The 21,942-nt window shown below is 43.0% G+C and overlaps 2 protein-coding genes across 12 annotated transcripts in view; one reads left to right on the plus strand and one right to left on the minus strand.

Moving 5' to 3' along the window:
* The window catches only part of LOC143137479 (UNC93-like protein MFSD11), a 26,020-nt gene extending 11,163 nt beyond the window's left edge, over positions 1-14,857 (minus strand). The window contains exons 1-8 of one of the 5 annotated variants that reach the window (XM_076297698.1): positions 13,852-14,857; positions 10,560-10,768; positions 9,827-9,975; positions 7,614-9,666; positions 6,779-6,834; positions 4,074-4,181; positions 3,788-3,867; positions 1,661-1,757 (exon numbers count right to left, since the gene is read on the minus strand). In XM_076297698.1, coding sequence (XP_076153813.1) covers positions 1,661-1,757; positions 3,788-3,867; positions 4,074-4,181; positions 6,779-6,834; positions 7,614-7,709 — 437 coding nt within the window. In that variant the 5' untranslated portion in view covers positions 7,710-9,666; positions 9,827-9,975; positions 10,560-10,768; positions 13,852-14,857. Of the gene's footprint in view, positions 1-1,660; positions 1,758-3,787; positions 3,868-4,073; positions 4,182-6,778; positions 6,835-7,613; positions 9,667-9,826 lie in introns of all 5 variants that reach the window. The other 4 variants (XM_076297697.1, XM_076297695.1, XM_076297699.1 and 1 more) reach the window with 4 other exon arrangements.
* A 940-nt stretch (positions 14,858-15,797) lies between these two features.
* Positions 15,798-21,474, plus strand: srsf2b (serine and arginine rich splicing factor 2b). Of its 7 annotated transcripts, XR_012989974.1 has the most exons (5): positions 15,798-16,227; positions 18,156-18,459; positions 20,489-20,598; positions 20,735-20,829; positions 21,094-21,474. XR_012989974.1 is itself a non-coding variant. In XM_076297703.1 (3 exons), exons 1-2 carry the CDS (start codon positions 15,872-15,874, stop codon positions 18,439-18,441), a joined length of 642 nt encoding a protein of 213 aa, XP_076153818.1. In that variant the 5' UTR covers positions 15,798-15,871; the 3' UTR covers positions 18,442-18,459; positions 19,014-20,198. The 7 variants fall into 7 exon arrangements, 2 of the variants coding, with proteins under 2 accessions (XP_076153818.1, XP_076153817.1); XR_012989973.1 differs by having other exon boundaries at positions 20,735-21,474; XR_012989972.1 differs by lacking the exon at positions 20,735-20,829.
* Positions 21,475-21,942: the final 468 nt, after the last annotated feature.

Genomic DNA, 21,942 nt, shown 5'->3' on the forward strand with positions numbered 1-21,942 from the left:
GCAGAACAGGGTTCACAGACTGCAGTGGTTCACATGCTGGACCATGTGAGCAGTTCACCTCACAGAGCACAGGTCAGGTCACCTCTCTCTTCTCCTTCCATATGTCTCTCTCTCTCTCTTCTCCTTCCATATCCCCCCCCCTCTCTCTCTCGTCTGACAGCCAGTTCCTCAATTTCAAAAGTTCCCATTGAAAGAAATGGTGGAGTCCATGATTTCAACATTGCTTGTGTTTCTGGTGTGTGTGTGTGTGTTTCTGGTGTAGCATACACTTTGTATTTGGAGGAACAATCCAATGTTTTGGGAAATCACCTTATCTGAGTTGGATAAGACGATACGTCCCCTTCTCTTCTCTGTGCGTGCAATAACCCAGTCTGACACCGTTAGCCTAGCTTAGCATAATTAACTGCTAGTGGGTTACTCCAGGTAGCCTAGCTTAGCATAATTAACTGCTAGTGGGTTACTCCAGGTAGCCTAGCTTAGCATAATTAACTGCTAGTGGGTTACTCCAGGTAGCCTAGCTTAGCATAATTAACTGCGAGTGGGTTACTCCAGGTAGCCTAGCTTAGCATAATTAACTGCGAGTGGGTTACTCCAGGTAGCCTAGCTTAGCATAATTAACTGCTAGTAGGTTACTCCAGGTAGCCTATCTTAGCATAATTAACTGCTAGTGGGTTACACCTAGGGTTGCCAACCGTTCCGTATAATACGGATTCGTCCCGTATCCGAAGCTTGAAAGAGGTGTTCCGTATTGAACCCTTACGGAACGCACTTTATTCCGTATTTATGAGAAACTGCTCACTGCGCACACACACTACCATGAAAAACACACACACAAAAAACTAAAAACCTCTACCATAAACGACACTTTACTGTTTCTCAAAGCAGCAGTGGCCAGCGGGTCCCTGTTGGTCTGTGTCAAGATCACTGACACTCGCACGTCGCACCCAAAGGTTCTAGAATGCCGCTGTTCCGCATTGTAATAGGTTGTTTCATGAATTGTTTATCATGTATCGTGGCAACGCTGTCAAAAACAGGCGCGAGATTTACGAGAAAAAGTTAACAATGGCCACGTCCAAAACTCCGGTAACCTCAATTTCGGCATGGCCTGTGCTCAGTTTCACAGTGCCGTAATTCCTGACAAGCAACTACTGGCCGCTGCCAGGGAGCAAAATAAATATAAATGGAAGAAATAAATAAATGCCGCTGTATTTTGATTAGAAGCTAAAGCAGATTTTTCATACTGGTTCAATATATTACAAGATTAGATGCTAAAGCAGATTTTTCATACTGGTTCAGATTTTTCATACTGGTTCAATATCGCAATTTTGGAAGATTATTATTAACGTTTTTTTTGTGCATTTTTCTATGGACTCTTCTGCTTGGTTGGCAAGTGCTGCTTGGTCCAAAATGCACCAGAATGCAGGAAATCACATCCACAATCCAAAATTTTCTGGGGGGGGGACCCCCAGACCCCCCGTCTAACAACCACCCACTCCCCGCCCGGGATGTTCCTTATTTTATTTTCTCATAGTTGGCAACCCTAGTTACACCAGGTAGCCTAGCTTAGTATAATTAACTGCTAGTGGGTTAGACCAGGTAGCCTATAGCTTCCGGCTCCCTATAGGCAGACAGACAGACAGACAGACAGATGAATGCTTACCTAAACTGCAGCAGGGCCCAGAAGATGCCGGTGTTCTGGCCGATGGTGCTGTCCGAGGAGTTAATGGTCAACAGGTTCCCCTGGGCAGTCCACAACACTGAAGAGAAGAGAAGAGAAGAGAAGAGAGAGAGTATATGACCTACTGTATACTTCTGTAATATGTTTGCAAGTTGACTTCTACTAAAGTTGTGGAGACATTTGATTGTGCATGTCAAACTCTGCAGCTCTCCGGGTTAGTGTGTGCTTCACCTCCCTGGTTGTCAGTGTTGTGCAACTTCATACTTTTCATCAACTAGTTCAAAGTTCAGTTCACATAGGTTCAAAGTGAACAGCTCACGTTCATAGTTCACCATTTCAATTTTGTTTCAAGTTCAGTTCATTTTTTAGGTGAGAATCGAGGATGAAAGACCCTGCAATCAAAAGTCACAACAAATTACTGTGTTGTGTCTTGCAATAAAATCAATTAGGCATACTACTAGATCTTAGATTCACACAAAACGAAAAAAAAAAAAGAAAAAGTTTTTGCATTATAAAGTAGCCTATGGACAAAGGACAAAAAAATGATTTTTGTTTTTGGTTTATTGGTCTATTGCCCAATACTGTTCCTCTAGAAATATATATCCTAAGAAATGTATCATTAAAAAACAAAAGAAATAATTTTAGTGTGACAGAAGGACATTTTTGTCAAACAGCTTGAGGTACTAACGTTTCAGATTAAAGGTGCTCTAAGCGATGCTGGGTAACGTCACTTCTGTTGACTTTCAAACAAAACAGAAAGCTAGCTCGCTACTTCCTCTCCATCCCTCCCGTGCAATTGAAACTCTCTTAAACGCGCATCTCATCTGTGATATGCTGGAAAAGTTTGTTATGTTTTTATGGGCTAGGTTTGCCAGGTTGTTTTTGTTGCCGCTTTTGGAGCCTGGGCTGTCCACAGAGATCGCGTTTTTTACAGACACAGACCAGTTCCACCTAGCCATTCCATTGAACCCCATTCAATTTGGCGCCACTTTGACATCAAATAACGTTAACAGCTGAAGCGTTTTAAGCCTTTATATGAACTTTTTCTATTTTCGGACTAATACAACATTGTGTGATTGGCGTCATAACGTCGTAACTGAAGCTGAGTAATAAACTTTTTTCCGAAATCAATGCTAACGTGATGGAATTTACGTAATGAACATGCGACAAGAGCGGGTTAAAGCGTTAAAGCGATGGATTGACAGTAGGCTATGAATGTGGCGAGTGTTGTTAATATGATATCACATTTATCTACGAACAACTAGGACATTTAAGAAAAGTAAATGTAGACGTGGTGGTAACAAAGTAAAGGGCTACATAACCAATCTCTTACACGAGTTACACGAGTCAGACTACTTGCCTATGTTACATCTACGTCCCCTGAGCCTGCGCAGAAAGCCTCGTCGACCAACAGGAAACGGTTGAAATTTGCTTCACCCGTCTCAACTGATGTCTGCGTGATGACTGTCCATATCTTTTACTGTCTATGGTTGCTAGTTTGTGTGTGCAATGCATCGTGGGTAAGGTACTGTAGTGAAATTGTGTAGTTTAGGGGTTGCACTCGTGAAATGTGGAAGTGAGACAACGATATGCTGTTGGAAAAGTACGAGCAGCAGACCATGTCACTCGTCAGGAGAAGAAAAATTCTGTGACGTTTAATTAGACCTCAACAGTGGTGCTCGCTTCACGTAATCTGAACTGAGTTCACGTTGTAGTTCTTAATTTGCAAATATGTTGCATTCAATTCAAAGTTCACAGAAAAATGAACGTGTTCAATGAACGCTGTGTGTTCACTAATTCACAGATGGGATAAATGCAGAGACCAAATTCCTTGAATATGCAAGTATACTTGGCCTATAAACCTGATTTACATTTACATTACATTACATTTACAGTTAAGAACAAAATTATTCATACCCCTGGCAAATATTGATTTAATGTTGATTTTCTCTTGACCAATATGTTTGTTCTGACTGAAAATGACACTGTCACATGCCAAAAGGTTGCAAGACAATGTGGGAAAAACATGGAATCAAACAAAGAAGTGTTTTCATCTTTTTAAACATTTCCATTACATTACATTTACATTTACTTGGACCAAACGGTTACCTGCTGCGGCGATGCCGACCAAAACCGATGCCGTGTAGAAACTCCAGGTCAGGGGATGGATAAACATGGCAATGTAGCCACTACAGAGGAGAGAGAGAGAGTGAGAGGGAGAGAGAGAGACATTGAATGCTAATATATTAACTCTAAAAAAAGTGCCTTCAGGTGGTTGTTCGGTCAGACCAGGTGTTTATTATATCAATACATTAAACCGTATACACACACCACCCCCCAACCAATCAATTATCTTGGAAAATGAAGTGTGTGTGTGTGTGTGTGTGTAGCTCACCTGTAGAGGAGACCACTGAAGAACATGGCCAGCTGTGGACCAATGACGGCCACCACTGAGGGAGCGATGAGGTTGGAGGCCGAGAACACGCCATAGATGATGGACATACTAAGCAAACAAACAAACAAACAAACAAACAAACAAACAAACTTTTAGTAAGTCACCTATTCATTCATTCATTCATTCATTCATTCATTCATTCATTCATTCCAGGTCGTTCCTATAATGGCGGCCGTATCCACCAACATTAAGCGTTTCATTATGAAGTCTGCTCATCCTGCTCATTAGTGACTCTGCAAAACTGAAGACTTTCAAATTAGAAACTTTAAAGTTCCTGTTTTTCTTTTCCTGCTGAGCAGGGGCGTAGCCAGGATTATTTTATAGGGGGGGCCAGCTGGGTCCAGACTTTTTATTGGGGTGGCACTTGGGAATCAAAACTACAATTTGAAAACTACTCAAAAGTTTTGAAGATTAGGATACCCTGTTTTAATAATGGCAATAAATTGTGTAAAGCCAACACTGATACACAGGTCCATTCACAGACAACCTGAACAGTTTGTTGTCCACTCCAACACATTTTCCATAAATAGGCCAATGCTATAAAAAGTACATTATGATAATGCACCTTACTTAATCAGTCATATTCAAATGATGTTAACTCAAAGAACAATAATAAATACTACAAATATGGTATGCAGATATTTAATCTTATACTGATGGCAAAACTATATTTCTTTCTGTTATCCACTCCAAGTACTTGGCTGTAAGTAACATGGCTCTGAATTAAGACATTAACCCTTAGAAACCTAGACTGTTTTAAGGGCTTTTTCACTACCTTTAGTTAGAAGCATTTATCCTGGTCATTGTAAGTGCCATACACAAACAAGAACAATGAGCCATGAACAAAGTGAAGGGAAAAAGGTGTTTCTTTGTCGAATAAATTGGGATGCAATGTGAGTCTTGAATTGGATGCCATGTAGGAATTTGCTAGGATCTCAAAACCGGATTATGAACATGCTATGCCATAGAGAAACACATTATAGCGTTGGATTATTAACATGCTTTGCCACCACAACAACACACAAAAACGTGGGGTAAGTAAGTCGAGCTATATGAAGTTATTATTTTGATGTCACTTAGTCTGTTTTATAACCCAGAAGGATGTACTTGGTATCAAATGATAGCTCTATGTCTCCTCTTTCACCTGACATGCGTGGCATATCTATCCGATCACGGGTTCGTGAGTAGGGCCTAATTCAAACGAGAGTAATGGCTGTGCAGCGTTGGTTTTTGTACATGATGTTATTTTTCAGTCACGTTGTCTGTTTTTATAGCCCAGAAGGATTGATATACTTGGTACCAATGGATAGCCCTGTGCCTCCTCTTTCTTCTGATATGCCATATCTATGCGATCACGGGTTCGCGAGTAGCCTAATTCAAACGAGAGTGTGGGTGCGCAGGTGAACTAAATATGATGCAATTTGATTTAATTTCATGATTTTTTGTATTTTCATACTCGATCGCACAGACAAGTGTTTAGTCTCGTTGGAAAGCCCCACTTCTGCTCTGTCACGCAGTTAAGGTTTCTTCTCGTTGCAATTACCGGAGCAATGTAGGCTAACAAAGAACTCAGGCAACGCAGCAGCCTGCTCTGCCTGACCAGCTATGGCAAGAACCACACTCAGTCAGCAAATTATGTTTTTATAAAGTAGCCTAGGCTAGACACTATTAGCCTACTTTTATTGGAGCCATCTGGAGATATGTGCCTAATATGCTTGCATTTCACCCGAATATTATCAAAATATTTTTGTAACAGCGTTACCGCGGGCATCCGCTTATTTTTGATCAGCCTCACACGTCAATGTCAGAGCCTACCTAACAAGAACAGCCCAACGCAGCTCACTTTGCTATGATTCGTGTCACATTTTAACATTTTATTAACATTAATGTTCCAAGTCATCATCAACTCACCTGTTGTCACTGAGGTTAAGTAAGTAGTAGTCTACTGTCAAGTGTTTTTAACAGATGACTGAATTGTCCCCTGCTGCTGCTGCACTAGGCCTACTCACGATTTGATTAGAACCGTAGGCTACACTTCCTTTCAAAGTACCGTTGAAAACGGCAGCAATCTTTTTTTTTTTACTTTTCAATGAACGGAGCTGGGGGGGCCAGCAGGGTGGCCAAGCTTTGACCAGTGGTGGCCGTGGCCCCCCCTGGCCACCACGTAGCTCCGCCCCTGCTGCTGAGGGCCATGGTAATTCTCAGGGAATGAGGTAGGGTGTTAGAACCCGTAACACCGTGAGGTAGGGTGTTAGAACCCGTAAAAGCGTGAGGTAGGGTGTTAGAACCCATAAAAGCGTGAGGTAGGGTGTTAGAACCCGTAACACCATAGGGTGTTAGAACCCGTAACACCATAGGGTGTTAGAACCCATAAAAGCGTGAGGTAGGGTGTTAGAACCCATAAAAGCGTGAGGTAGGGTGTTAGAACCCGTAAAAGCGTGAGGTAGGGTGTTAGAACCCGTAACACCATAGGGTGTTAGAACCCGTAACACCATGAGGTAGGGTGTTAGAACCCGTAAAAGCGTGAGGTAGGGTGTTAGAACCCGTAGCACCATGAGGTAGGGTGTTAGAACCCGTAGCACCATGAGGTTGGGTGTTAGAAACCGTAACAGCATGAGGTAGGGTGTTAGAACCTGATGTGGTACCTGGTGTATCCGCTGCCATGGAAGTCTGAGCTGTTGTAGCTCTTCAGAACGGTTTGCTGGGAAGACAAGAAGGAACCGCGTTTATGAAACCACACGGAACCACGTTTATGAAACCACACGGTATCAGGACAGATGACAAAAACATATTACCACGTTTATGAAACCACACGCTATCAGGACAGATGACAAAAACATATATCGGCCACTTTACCTGATTTTACACATAAACATGTTTAGGTGAAATATTTATGTGAATGCTAATTATATTTGTAAACTCGGTTTCAGAGAGGCGGAACTGTACTGTGCTGTGCTGTGCTGTGCTGTTGTCCTGTTCTCCGTCTTGTGGAAGCTGCGTAGTGTCAACCATGACGTAACCGGAGGATTGCCGGTTCGAACCCCGACCAGTAGGCACGGCTGAAGTGCCCTTGAGCAAGGCATCTAACCCCTCACTGCTCCCCGAGCGCCGCCGTTGTTGCAGGCAGCTCACTGCGCCGGGATTAGTGTGTGCTTTACCTCACTGTGTGCTGAGTGTGTTTCACTAATTCACGGATTGGGATAAATGCAGAGACCAAATTTCCCTCACGGGATCAAAATAGTATATATACTTATACTTCCAACAAGGAGGCCTACATCCAGAATGGAACAGGTTTATCAGGTATTCTCCAACCAGGAGAAATGCGCTGTACGACCAACTTACTTCCCACAAAACTGACCCATTTATTCGGTTTGGGGCAGGTGATCCGCCGCAATCGCTTTTGTTTCCTTATAATCTCGTTGCAACTTCTAGCATTTAGTATATTTTACTTTTTAATTGTTCGGTTTGACGTCACGTTACCTCGATGTTCCCGCATGTTTGAAAGGCGGTGAACATGAACATAAACCCGAAGCCGAGGACGATGATGTTGAGCAGCGACTTTCCTTCGGGGCTCATGTTGACGGGACGCTCTCGCCGTGTCACCACAACGTCTCACGGCCACCTATCAGCATAGATCAGAGGAAAGAGAAATTATATTTTACATCGCTACACTGACATGATCAAAGCCTAATAAAACTAATGGAAGCATGGGCGTTGGAGGCATTTTGAAAGTGGGTGGGACATTTCATGGGGGTATGGGGGTCCTCCCCCAGAATTTTATTTTTTTGGACAAGACGCAATTTCCTGAATTCTGGTACATTTTAACAGGTTATTTAGATACTTCTATATAAAAAATAAAGGTATTAATTCAATGACTAATTCGGAACCAGCTTTACTCATGGCAGAGCTAGTGAGCGGAGCTGAGTGGTGCGAATGTCCCGCTCCTCGCTCAGGTGGCTGTTCACTCGGCCGCTCCTCACTCAGGTGGCTGTCCACTCGGCCGCTCCTCGCTCAGGTGGCTGTCCACTCGGCCGCTCCTCGCTCAGGTGGCTGTTCACTCGGCCGCTCCTCGCTCAGGTGGCTGTTCACTCGGCCGCTCCTCCGCTCAAATTCACGTCAGACCGCCCCGCTCAATTTCGCTCCCCGCTCCACTTCAAAATCCTCCCGCTCCAGTGAAATTGCTCCACGCTCGCTCCAATTTACAAGAGGAAGAAATAATCTACAAGCCAAATTGTCACCTTAGAAAACTTAAATCCCAAAGAACTAAGAGCAAGGTCAATGTCACTCATAGAACATTTATTGTAAAAGATAATGCAACACCGGTAGTGCAACAACGAACAAGCTTGGCAACGTCAATACACATAAGCCTAAAACTAAAGGGATCAGTGGGATTAATTAATACAGGTTAAAGGAGACATATTATACCTCTTTTTAAACAAGTTAGAATAGGTCTATGGGCTATACAAAACATGTTCATAAAGTTTTTTGCACAAAATCAATCTCACATAAAGAGATCTCTGCAGCCTCTATTCTTGCCAGCTTCATTCCCTTTCAGAATGAGCCTTTTAAGGACTCTGTCACTTTTATGCAAATAAGATACTGCTGGCCACGCCCCACCTGTCAGATGTTTACGTTTGTTTTCTTCACGTGAAAACCTCCACTGCTTGGGTGAAAATGACAGAATACAGAGGCGCACTCTAGCCCAACATTTTCGACCCAGAGTCGGACCCAGATCAAGATGAAGAGGAGCCACCTGCAGAAACACCTTCACGAATGCTGCAAGCAGTTTCTAAATGGTTTGTTAACTTTTTAAATCAATGTATTTGCTATCTCTCCTACGTGCCAAATTAGTCTTGGATATTTTTGGATATTTTTGGATATTTTTCCCAGTGTTTATGAGAAGTGACAGGCTACCATTTTTATCAGCAAAAGCAGATGTTGGTCTTATTAATGTTCATAGGTCACTAATGGCCTTACACACCAACACATGCCCCAATTGTTGTTTTCTTTCTTTTTATGTATGGCTATTGTCTGCAAATTCAGCAGGTATCAAACATACACTCGTGACACATTTAAGACATTACAATATATTTATTACACAAAACAGAAATAAAACATAACATATGCAATATGACAATTGCACTTTGCACTTCTGACAGAACTGACAGATTATGTAACCTGCTAACTAATGCAATTTTTTTTTTTTTTTAGTCACAGATAGCTTGCCTACAGGAGCTTTGTCAGTTGGTGTTGGGGATTCCTTGGATGCAGAATAAGGGTCGTCATCCCGTCATGTGTGGTCCTGTGTGTTCGTCGGGAGTTTCCTGACAGCCAAGGACAATACGTGGGCTTCAAACTGCCTCCCCTGGATTGAAGCGAGACACATAGTTGGCGATCACCTCCTCCTTCTCTGGGTGCTCAAACTCTGAGGACAGGTCCGGAGGAATGCTTATTTTCAGGAGTTCCTCCATGTATGCTTCTGGGTCCACAAAGACCTCGCCCATGATGAAGCCCATCAAGTCTTCCACATACCCTGTGCAATATTTCACACTTCGTAACTATGTACATAGTTTGTAAAGTATTTCATTGTACATTTATTTATTGTTTTGTTCATTGTAAAACACCATAGTGCAATAGCATGCAAAATGAACAGATCTTTTATTGTTGATAAATAAAAAAAATATGTAACTTACGGAATGTTGTCTCGGTTTTGATGGGTTTCACCCTGCACTCTCCCTTCCTGTACTTTGGGAAATGCATCCTGTAGAGAGGGTACCCAGAGGATAAGGTGGCCTGGTCTCGTGCAGCATCCTCATTGTAATGCAGAGCAGCCAGGTAGAGTCTTGCGCAGTAAAGAGAAAACCAAACATGAAAATAATGGCATGCACATAATATGCACGTTTACTTTGAGCTAAAAACTGAGGCTACAAGGCTTACTGGCCACCTTCATTGTAGATAACATGACCATATCTAACTCCTCATCAGTAAGGCCAAAACGACTACAAATTGTGACAAACCCTTGCAGCTTAAATAAAATAGCGCTATAGGGGAAATGTGCAAACACTGGATAACGTTATAAAGTGAGGCTACAAGCTAACATTAGCTTATACTAAGGGCTTTTAGCTGTTGGTCGCCTCAATTGTGGATAACATGACAATATTTAATGGAGGTCTAGCGTCTAGACAACTTTTTAACAATCATTACTTTCAGATATTATTGACTGGGATTGTCAAATATGACTCGATCGGCTGTGTGCTGCATTTGCAATTTGGAATGGAGAAAATGCTCACTCCAAGCAGATGCAGGGCTAACGTTAGCCGTAATGTTTGCGTTAGCTTGTGGTAAATGACAAAACACGAACAACCTAACGTTAGTTAATGCGTAACTGCGATAGAAACACAAAAGTCATTATTTGAAAGTACTTACATGTCTCTCATCTTGTGACTTGCCACGGACAGTAGGTACAGATCCCTCTGTCAAACGAAGTTTGATGGCTAATCCCTCAGTGTACTGTCCTAGGTTTTCAAAGCAGTCTGCCTTGAAGTGGTTCGCACACACAAGATTTTTGCCGACTGTTGCTGGAACATGGCCATCGAAAATGAAATGGAGCCACTCGGTTCTTCTGTTCTCTTTGGCTGGGAGAAAGTGCAAGGATTTGTGTTGTTCTGTGCAGCCAACAACACAACACTTCATGTGTGACTTGCTCTTGCTTGTAGCCATTGCGCTTGGTGTCTGTGCTTGCTTGTTAAACCAGCAAACTAATGGCGGATCTTCCACTAATCGAGTGGGTGGGGCTATGTGGGGGTTGAGAGGTGAGGGGTGGTGCCAGGGTGGTTCTATGCAAATTCCCTTATTTTGACGTCAGTATAAGGGAGCCATTCAAATGGCTCATAGAAGCCTATGATTCCTGACACCAAGATCATTCAACTGACTCACAGAAAACGGATGGATGGCTTTTTTTCGCGCTTGGAGTGTTATTAGGAGCTGTAGAGACCCAAATGGAGGTACAAAAGGATGCAAAAAGTGAAATTTGCATAATATGTCCCCTTTAATACGCCATCTCTGAGTGGATATCCTCATCACAAATTGTCTATCCATACATTTTAAAATATTCTTGTCAGATCCTGCTCAAAAGCAAGCTGCACATATGAGTCGACTATGCAAATTGCACGCATCTTATGTGATCGCTAAAATGTGTTTTAAAGTAGAGGACAAATTTTAACACACATTCACAGTACACTTGGCATAGCTTTTAGTATTTTGTGCTGCTCGACAGTCCACTTTTATTAGGCTGCTATTCTTGAGTTTGGAGATGTAGGCTAGTGTTCTGCAACGATAGTTTTACTTCAGCCTTACTTGATATGAAGCATATTCAAATTGCTCACGTTTTTCTTTGCACTCTCATGTTTCCGCAAAATGTGTCTTCTTCCAAAATGAATCTTTACTCACTGGAACAGTGTCACCACATGGTTGTTCTTGCTCTACTTTGTTAGTATCTAGTTGTTTTTGTAGGAATAGTACGCTTGTAGGCCCTATGACTTTCAGTTTTCTTTCTAAAATATTTAGCGACTCCATCCCCAACGAACTTACTATGGCCGATATCTTTGAAATTTAACGGTCTTGGTTTCAAAAAACAAAATTCCGCTCCGCTCACTAGCTCTGGCTCATGGTAAAGTTAACCATGCAGTTGCAATATCTGTTAAATTAATTTATTTAATGCTTTGAATGCAGCCCCAGAGTGGCTATTGGGTAGCCTGGAAAATCCAGACCCTGGTAATCTAGAAAGATTAAGGGTCTGGCCACGAACAACGTAATGGCCCAACTCGAGGGGCGGTACCAAGCATGCATTTGAAAATATCACAGCACGCAATTGGATAACACTAGACCAATGTTTGAATGATTCCGGACTTTGACGCAATTGGATAACACTACGACCAATGCTTACTGACCTCCAACGTTGAAGCGCTGTCGTCATCAGTTTAGCTCGCCTCTGGCCCGCCTATATCAGATACGCCGCTTTGATTGGTTCCCCGGGATGCAAGGGGTAAAAGTAACGTGCATCATTGCTCATTGCCAGAGTGACAATTCCATTGTGCTCTTGCAAGAACACAGGATTCCCGGTGGGCCTAACTTTTTGTGCCAGTCTGAATGTCGTGAGCTTAAAGATATAGGCCTATTGTTTCTGAAGTTCATTTGCTGCGCCCTCGCGTTACTTCAGCAGCCTACATGTAGAACGGTCATTAGGCTACTCGCAGAAACCTCAAAGCGAACGTGAAATTTCGTTAAGTCAATTCTTTGCTATGTGATGACACACCATTTTACTGTAGGCCATCTCTATTCAGTTCACCATGCTTACATTTTCAAAATCAAAGACTGGTTTGTGTTCTTCCCAGGGCTTTTAACCAGAATGTTTTGCCAATTGGTTTATTCTGAACAGAAACAGTATTTTAATGTTTCCAGTTTTGGTTCCTTCCACCCTAAAATTGACGTTCCCGAACTGGTTAGAACAAAAAAATATTGTTCCTGACCCGGTTAATAACGTTCTGTGTCAGCTGTCGGACAAAATATGCTTTCAAATGGGCTATTAATAGTCACAATATAGTTATTTAGACTATCAGGAAACATAATAAAACACTAGGCCTCTGCTTTATAGAAGCTGCACCAGTGTCTTCCTATAGCCTGAATAAGTTCCTGGTCAAACAAAAAATGCTGTCATATATACAGTAGGCCTATATGTTTGGTCGCCGGTACTGAAATATTGGATTCTTAATTGGATACCTTCCCATTGTCTAAATGCCAAAATGAGGACGTTTTTCCAAATAAATTAAAGCTGCCTTAACGTTAATGCTAGTTTTTTCCAACAATGTATATCACGGCCTAGTAAAAGAGAAAACAGGTGAAATGAAATCATTGATATTTGGAGACTTAATAGGCCTTTTGATTGCCTGCTCGTGGCAAGCTCTGTCTGTCTGCACTCTCCATGCAGTCATTGAATGACAGGAGGTGACCCTCACCATTTTTAATTGAAGACACAAACTTTCTCAGGAACAAAAAAAGAACCGGTATTAATCGGTTACCAATAATTTAAAAAATAATTTCTGTTCCGGAAAATAAAAAAAGTTCTTTTTTGTTCCTAGCAAAATGGCAAAAGTTTCTCGTTTTCGTTCCATGAACCGGTTCAAAGCCTTGGTTCTTTCTGGATTTAAATGGCATTCCGAAGGTCAATGAGAAAGTCCATGTTCCAAGAGGTGTGTCTGGTGCTATTTTAAATAAATCAGCCTCTTTCATAAGGCCGCCTTGATTCGGAACTTGTGCCCTGTGTGTGTGTGACAGAAGCGGAATGGGAAAATGCGCGTAACAAACTGCGCGTAAAAGGGAAAAAAAGTTTACCGCGATTTACGCAAACAGATGCTGAAAACAGCACTGGTATTTCACACGGCAAAAGTGGGTGTTTAAAAAGTGGGTGGGACGCGGCGATAGACCAATCGGTTTCATTGTACAGGATATTCAGACATGAGAAGAGTCGACGTGAGAAGCTGTACACCAGTTAGCCTAGATAATTAAGCACAAACAGCTAAGGTCTTTCATTAGCGGTCTTGTGGCGACGTTTTGCGGACAGAGACAAGGGTTGGCTTTACAAATGTTTTTCCATGATATTGATGTCTACTAATCTTAACTGACCTTCAACGAGACGGATGCAATCAGCACCTCAACTTACCCAAGTGGTGTAGTTTAACGTTACTTTTCAAACCAGTTTTCGGGTTAAACAAAAGGTCCCATCATTATAACCTTTGCGAGCAGATCCCAGTCGCGTGCACACGTGGACTGTCATGAAAATCATGTGACTTGCCGACTGGCTGGTGAAGTTTTCCTGTGTGACCACTGGATGTAGGCTCCGGCAGAACATCAAACATGCTGTCGCTGGTGTTTTCCAATTTACGATTTATGGCTTCACCGCGGACGTCTGTCATGTGAGACGTCAGCTGACCGACACTGCAGACTCACATGTCACAGTGCACCATGGGAAAATGAGTTCCACAAGAGAATTTCGATGGGCTCTGGTCCCACATACTGAAAAATTGTTTTAAATCCCACTCACAAGATTAGGAACAACATTAAAACACATTGCACATTACTCAACACACATTACTCAACTTTATTGAGTGTCACTTCTAAATCACTCTGGATAAATAAGCTTCTGTGGGCTGAATCCTTTGCTACACTGACATTTAATAATTTAGCAGCCACTTTTATTACAGTGTGACTAGTCTGTACAGTGAGGTGGCCTAATGCTACTGCACTTGCCCCACTGTGGGCCTAATTCTACTGCACTTGCCCCACTGTTCCCCATTCAGTCACCATGCAGATCACATGTGCGTGCCACAGCAGGGCAACAGAAGCCATATGGAATGTCGCTGTTTACATAATGACAGACTTGCAGGCCATGCCAATACCAGGAGAACCCCCCCCCCTCTCTCACACACGCAAGCCGCAGCAGTAGGTGAAGTAGTTGAAGTGGTCAAGCTTGCATTAGGACCTGTGGCTGCCTTTGATCTCACATCTTCTTTAACAGCCTCTCTAGTTCCAAAACACACAAGAAGGCTCCTGCTGTTTCTGCCCAGTGCTGCATGATTGAACGCCCCCGCTGATTTGTTATTATTGTGGTTGTTAATACCGTAAATAGACCCATAGGTTGTTATTGTTGTGGTTGTTAATACCGTAAATAGAGTATTAAAGCTACACTTTAGAGAGGGCTCGGAGCTGTTTGGAAGTGTTCTGTTCTTTATGCTTCAGGTGTGTTGAGAAGCATCTTCCCCAACCGACCGCGTGGACACCAAGCCCCCAGGCCATAGACAGCCATTTCCTCATGACACTTCCCTTACAGAACAAACTATATGAATCTTGCAGTATGTTGGGACAAAATATTATAGCAATCTTATAGGAATACTATAAAGATATTACAGCAATCTTATAGGAATACTATAAACAGCAACCTTATAGGAATACTATAAAAATATTACAGCAAACTTATAGGAATACTATATAGATATAATCTTATAGGAATACTATAAAGCTATTATAGCAATCTTATAGTATTTTAGGACATAGAAGTACTATAAGATTGTACTATAGGAACGCTATAGCGGATAAGGATATTATTGAGGTATCACAACAAAAACTGCATTTTCACAGCAGTGCTCTGTTCCAGCAGCCCGTCCAACACAGGTTTATATTATGGTTATAGGATTTAGCAGACACTTTTGTCCAAAGTGACATATTCTCTGGCCAACCAAAGTCAGCCACTCCCATGGGGCCACGCCCCCTCCAACATTCCAAAACAATACTTCCGGGTCACATATTAGAAATATTTTCATTTGGGTAGTATTTTTAAAAAGTTAGTGGAGAATTTATTTTGTCAAATTTTCCACTGCTTTACTGATGTACATCAGACACTTTCCAGTTGTTACTTCAAGGTTTGGGTACTGGTAAAATAGTCCTTCCGCTGATGCCCAACCCCTCCTTTAGAGCCCGCCATTTTGTGAATGGAGCAGCTAGCTAGTTAGCTCGTTGTCTTGCCTTATTTGTACCTGCAGAATACTTCAGACAGCTGCTTACAGTAGACGGGTGTACTTCGCTATTTCATTATCACATTTTATACGTGGTAGCGAGGCTACGTAAACCTATTAATCCGATCATTTAGCCATCTTCGTCTAGCCTACTTTGTAAAGTTTGTAAACATGAGTTACAGTTATGGCAGACCGCCGCCCGCAATTGAGGGCATGACTTCACTGAAAGTGGATAACTTGACGTACCGTACCTCACCAGAGACTCTTCGCCGTGTCTTCGAGAAGTATGGGAGAGTCGGAGACGTCTACATCCCGAGAGACCCCTACAGCAAGGAGAGCAGAGGCTTCGCTTTTGTTCGGTTCCACGATAAACGGGACGCCGAGGATGCGATGGACGCCATGGATGGTGCCTTCCTAGACGGCCGCGAGCTGCGGGTTCAGATGGCCCGTTATGGAAGACCCCCAGACTCTCACTACGGACGTCGTGGAGGACCTCAAAGAAGGCACAGCGGACGGCGCAGTAGAAGGTAATGTTGTCATAGTTGTTGTTGTTTTGAACAGAAGATAGTGTGTAGCTACAGTGGTAACGTTAACGGTGTGACGTCCCTTTGCTAGCCGACCTTAGTGAAATGTGTACAGTGCTCGCTAGCTTGCTGCTGTCAGTTAGTCACTTATTCTTCACTTATAAATTTGCGTTAAGAGAAGCTAGAATGTTCCAGGTCAGTCAGAGCCGATAATGTTTAATTCAAATAAGCCTCTCGACTCGCCTGGGTTTTGTAAAGACCTTTGCAAGTCTGTCAAAGGACCAGGTACCCCAGTACACAACGTTGGCCTCTGAAGTTTAACACCTTCACACCCGTGGGGTGTACTACGAATCTCGATTAGTGGGTTAGCGAGGTATGTTGCGCTCAAAGCTAGGGTATGCTGTGACACGAAAGTGGATTTGTTTTAGTGTCGCTATATCACCATGGCATTTTATGCTGTCAACCAAACCTGGTCGGTTGGAGGTTAAGCTAAGTTATAGCTCAAATCGTGTAATCTACCGCCCACTGACCAATCAATTGTCTTAAAAACGAAGTTATCTCACGTGTAGGATTCTGTCATATATCTTACAGGTGGAGCTCCGCCTCTACTAACATTTTGGATCTCGAATGCGCTTTAATAGTGCTGTGCGTGCAAATATCCCACTATGGACGTGCATACCATACAACAACTGATGGCAATTGATTTATTTGTTATGTTATAGGTTAGACACAAAAAATTACTGCAGTGTAGACTACACTATCGCTCATAAATGCGGAAGTAATTGTTTTTAAATAGAGGCGGTCTTGCGCGTCTCCATTTAAGACGTCATCCCAACACCGAGAACGCGCACAGATCTGAGCTGAAAGCCTAGTTTGACAAATATATCACATAACTGCAATCGTAGTAACGCATACCCCTGAGTGAAGGCTTTGTCAAGCCTCGATATGTCTACATAGCCTAAATATGTCTAACGTGCTTCGTAGTATACCCCACTGGTGCGGTAGCAACTACCCCTACTGTAACTTATTCCGGATTTCACATGGCGGAATTGTGATTTTGAGACGTAGTTTTTCTCTGTATGAAGCTTTGACTACTTAAAATGTTTGAAATTGGTTTAACCATCTCCCTCAAGAAGAACTGCCTACCAGCAACATCATTTGTATGTTTGTGTATGGACAAGGACAGTGTTATGAGGTAAATAAGAGTCTTTCTATTAATAGTATTAATATTAGTGAACATTGTGCATTTAAAGTGTTTGAGATGGAGGGGGGGTATTTACAAAAACACCATTTGAGTCCCTCTGCATGGGAAAGACCATCAGTAGACTGTTGATGGTGAGGGACAGGATGGGGCCAGGAGGGTTAGTGGTGTGTTAACTTGGTGGTTCTTAAACTGGGGGTCGCCAAAAATATTGGAGGGGTCGCAAAATGATTTGTCTGGATTAAAGACATTTTTCGAAAGATTTTTAGTCAAACGCTGCCATTGACATAATGCCTTTGGTGGTGACAGTCTACCTATGAGAGAAGGCATTTTCTGCCTCGGCTTCCAATGCCCATCTTGCAACATTTCAAAACCAAATTCCGCCGGTTAGAGAGAAGGGTGTCGCGAGACCTGGCCCATGTTTTTTGGGGGGTCACTAAACAAAAAGTTTAAGAACCACTGAGTTAACTCACGGTAAGTGGTTAAATAACCAACTAAAAGATGGTTCGTCACAGTGTTTAGAATATAATTTAGCCTAGTTGGTTTTGTAGGGTTTGTGCATTTTTGGTCACTATAGTGCAGGTGTGGAAATGGGGGGGGGTAGCTAAATGGTCAAATTCAGTCACTCAGCAGTTTTCCTTTATGTCTGCCATCTTTCATACATATTTTACCAGCATTGGGCTGCTGCTGTTACTTTACTTACTGATGTCACTTCCTGTTTCGTTGGTAGCCCGAGGCGGCGGAGACGTAGCCGGTCCAGAAGCAGAAGCCGGTCTCGCTCCCGCAGCCGGTCCCGATACAGCCGCTCGCGCTCCAGATCCCGGTCCCGGTCTTACTCGCGCTCCCGCTCCAAGTCCCGCTCGCCACGCAGAAGCAAGACCAAGTCCCCCTCGCGCTCCAGGTCCAGGTCCAGGAACCGGTCTCCAGTGTCCAACAAAGGGTCCAGGTCCAGGTCCCGGTCTCGGTCTAGAACTCCTCCGGAGTCGCCGGGAGAGAATGGGACCGCATCACCGTGAAGCGACGCCACGCTGAACGTGAGTACAGCCAAGGGTCTGGAGGCCATGCGGACTCTTGAAACCATGTGCCCTGATTTAGTTGGAAAAGATTAGAGAATTAAAGTTTAAAATCTGCACTTCTTTACATAATGGGATTGGGCGAGGGAGGTGTGTTTTTCTAGCCCTCTGACCACCCTGGGACATTTTGCCTGTAAAAGGCTCAAGTCTAGAGGTTAACCATTAGCTCTTCCCTAACTGTGGACACACATAGGACTATTTGGCCTGTAAAAGGCTCAAGTCTAGAGGTTAACCATTAGCTCTTCCCTAACTATGGACACAAATAGGACCATTTGGCCTCCCAACTCTTTTCCCGCTTTCTGAAATTCAAACATACGGAATAGTATCGCCCAAACCAAAGCCAATTAAGCTCCGTGTTTTTTATTTTATTGATACTGTTGTGTCCACTGTACCACGACGTATAAACAGCATTAGCCTATCCCATCGTAGCCTTATTTTCTGTGAGTGTGCGGATTAATTCAGCAGAAGCTGCTGGTGTGTGAATGTCATTGACATGTGGACTTCTCTCCTCCAAGCTGGTGTCTGTCTGTTCGTGAGTGAGAGGAGAGGAGTGGAGTGGAGAGGAGAGGAGAGTTGGGGAAGGAGTGATGGAGTGATGGAGAGGAGGTGTAAGGGGCAGGTAGAGGGGAGGCTGAGGCACCCCTGCACGAGCACGAGCTTCCGGCTGCTGTTTGGGGGTTACCACGGCGACGCAGCAGCAGCTTGGTCTCGCTCTGGTTGGGGGGCGTGGCGCAGAAGATGGGCGCCTGACGGGCCGGCCCTCTGATTGGGCGATGCCTGCAGGTGAACGGGCGTGGCGTGACGGTGACGTGGTGTGTGAGAAAAAAAGAGGGGATTGATCAAATGGTAACAAAGGTTTGTGTATTCTGATACCCCTCCATCCAACATGGTATTGCTCAGTTCTAATACCCCCCCAACCCCACACACACACCAAGGTGAGTTGGCAGACTGCTTGACACCCTCAGCTCAACAGCTGAGCAGTTTGAAAGGCGGAACTATCTACGTATGGCCGGAGATAGAATCGTGACAAATCAGGAAATGAGATGTAGTCTGGGAGACAGGGGACATGCCCGCAGTGAACAATCTGAAGGTTTGTCTTGAATTTCCCCTCGGGGACCAATAAAGTATCTATCTATCTATCTCTTGTCAGAGCAAGCTTGGTCTCTAGCAAGCCTGAAGGTACACTCACTTCACCCCAGGTACCGAAAGGTGGCCTGATCAGCAATCAGCATCAGTAATGCTCTAAAACGTTAAGTGTAAACTAATCCAAAAGCTGCTAATTTCATTGGTTGAAAAGTCAGCTACAGGTGCTCTCTAAAGACGTGATGGTAAGACCTTTACACCAAACATGAGACTCCATTAAAAGGCCGCTTCTCTAGCAGAGAGCGACCGCAACTCAAACCAAACATGAGACTCCATTAAAAGGCCGCTTCTCTAGCAGAGAGCGACCGCAACTCACACCAAACATGAGACTTTATTAAAAGAGCGCTTCTCTACCAGAGAGCGGCCGCAACTTTTAATGTGGAGGGTGCTGATTAGACATTAGTGTAAGATCCCCATTTATAGACACAAGCGACCTTGGGTTTGAGAAAGGCGCTATATAAAATAAACATAGTAGTAGTAGTAGTAGTAGTAGTAGTAGTAGTAGTAGTAGTAGTAGTAGTAGTAGTAGTAGTAGTAGTAGTAGTAGTAGTAGTAGTAGTAGTAGTAGTAGTAGTAGTAGTAGTAGTAGTAGTAGTAGTAGTAGTAGTAGTAGTTACATCTGTAAGTCAGCAGCGATCTGTAGACGGTCACAGTTCAACACTAAGCAATGCATTCTGGGTATGTCCTCATCACAAACAGGAAGTAACTGCTCCATACAGTTCCCCTGGACTCATTAGTGTGGGGGGTTCCAGACTGATCGGTGTTCTCAGTTGTGTTTCCATGACAACAGATCTCCCCCCCCCCCTCACTGGTCTTAAGAGCCTCACTTGGTCTCCTCTCCCCACAGATGTCTTCAGTGGGGACCCCAACGCCAGCTTCACTGAGGATCTGACCCTGGCCTCCGCAGCCTTTGGAAGAGAAGCCGTCGCCCGTTCGCAGTCATGACTGGACTAAAAGGTTACTATTGTCTTCAACTCAAAGTCTCCTTTTTTGTTTAAAAAAAAAAAGAGTGAAAAAAAACAACAACAAAATGTCTGTTTGCTTTGTGTTTTTGTTTTCCATTTTGCGTTCTGTTCTGTTTGCTTTCTCACAGCTTGGCAGGATGTTTTTATGTTTTGAGAACTTAAGAGAAACTTCCGTGTGAATGTTGCCATTCGTTCAGTAGGATGAGCTTGTGGTACTTTTAAGGTAAAAATATATTCTACAGAAAAGAAACTTTATAACTTTACCGGCCCTTTTTCTGAGCCTTTAATGACATTTATTAATATGTTCCACTGCTGGAGTATGCTATCGAAAAGTTTGGCCTGAGACTGATCTTTAAACATGGAACCTAATTCTCTCTCAAGGATTTCTGAGTTGATTTTTTTCTTCCTTTCTAAAGTTGTTTTGTGTCCCTGTTGGCCGTAATACTGTGGTCTCTAACCCTCCCTTGTGTGTCTGTTTGTGCACTAGGCGTGGGTGAGTAGCAGTTGGTTTGAGTGCTGGTTAGCTGTTAAAGATGGCGTGTTGCCGTTGCTGTGCAGAGAAAGTGCTTGGCTGGTTTCCAGTTTTCTCCAGATATCGCCAGTGGTAACCGTCGCCCTGGTGACTGACCACTGAGTGAAAGTGGGTGCCCGCAAGTGGCCCAATGTTCTCTTTTTGGTAATGCATCACAAATGTGTGATATGCCATCACACTTGGTTATTATTTCAAAATGATTATTCTTAACGGAAACTGGTGCCATCCTGGCCTGCGAGCAGCGCAGAAATGCCCGTCTGCACTGTGTGCTCCAGAAGTGCTTCTGTAAATCAATCCATCATCTGTTTTCATGAAATTAATAAAAAAAAAAGCAAATTGGTTTGTGTGTGTCAACTCACTTAATGATAATTTAATGATGATAATAATAATAAAAAAACTGTTCATTGTTTTCTTGCTTGATTAAACACACTCATTTGCCTCAGTTCTGGGCTGTTTCTATTCAGGGCTTTTTGCCAAAGTACAGTACAGGTCAAAAGTTTGGACACACCTTATGATTTCAATATGTTTTGTTTATTTTCATGACTATTTACATTATAGATTCTCACCTTTATGATGCATGCTAAGTTATTTGGCCCACAGATGAATATTTGTCAAGTTATGGCTTGCTGAATATGGTATTAAAATACAAAAAAAAATAGCAACTTTAAAGAAACTAGAATATAAGACATGTTTTCAGTTATTTTTCACACGTTTTTGTTAAGTACATAATTCCACGTGTTCATTAATAGTTTTGATGTAAATAGTCATGAAAATAAAGGAAACGCATTGAATGAGAAGGTGTGT

The sequence above is a fragment of the Alosa pseudoharengus genome, unplaced genomic scaffold (assembly GCF_046254945.1).
Source record: "Alosa pseudoharengus isolate Yale_2024_CS ecotype anadromous, Long Island Sound unplaced genomic scaffold, YU_APseudo_1.1 YU_APseudo_1.1_scf_21, whole genome shotgun sequence".
Classification (NCBI taxonomy): Eukaryota; Metazoa; Chordata; class Actinopteri; order Clupeiformes; family Clupeidae; genus Alosa; species Alosa pseudoharengus.

Coding starts and splice junctions, on each gene's coding strand:
- srsf2b (XM_076297702.1), top strand. CDS start 15,872: ATGAGTTACAGTTATGGCAGACCGCCGCCCGCAATTGAGGGCATGACT. Junction 16,228..18,155: donor AGCGGACGGCGCAGTAGAAG/GTAATGTTGTCA, acceptor TTTCGTTGGTAG/CCCGAGGCGGCGGAGACGTA.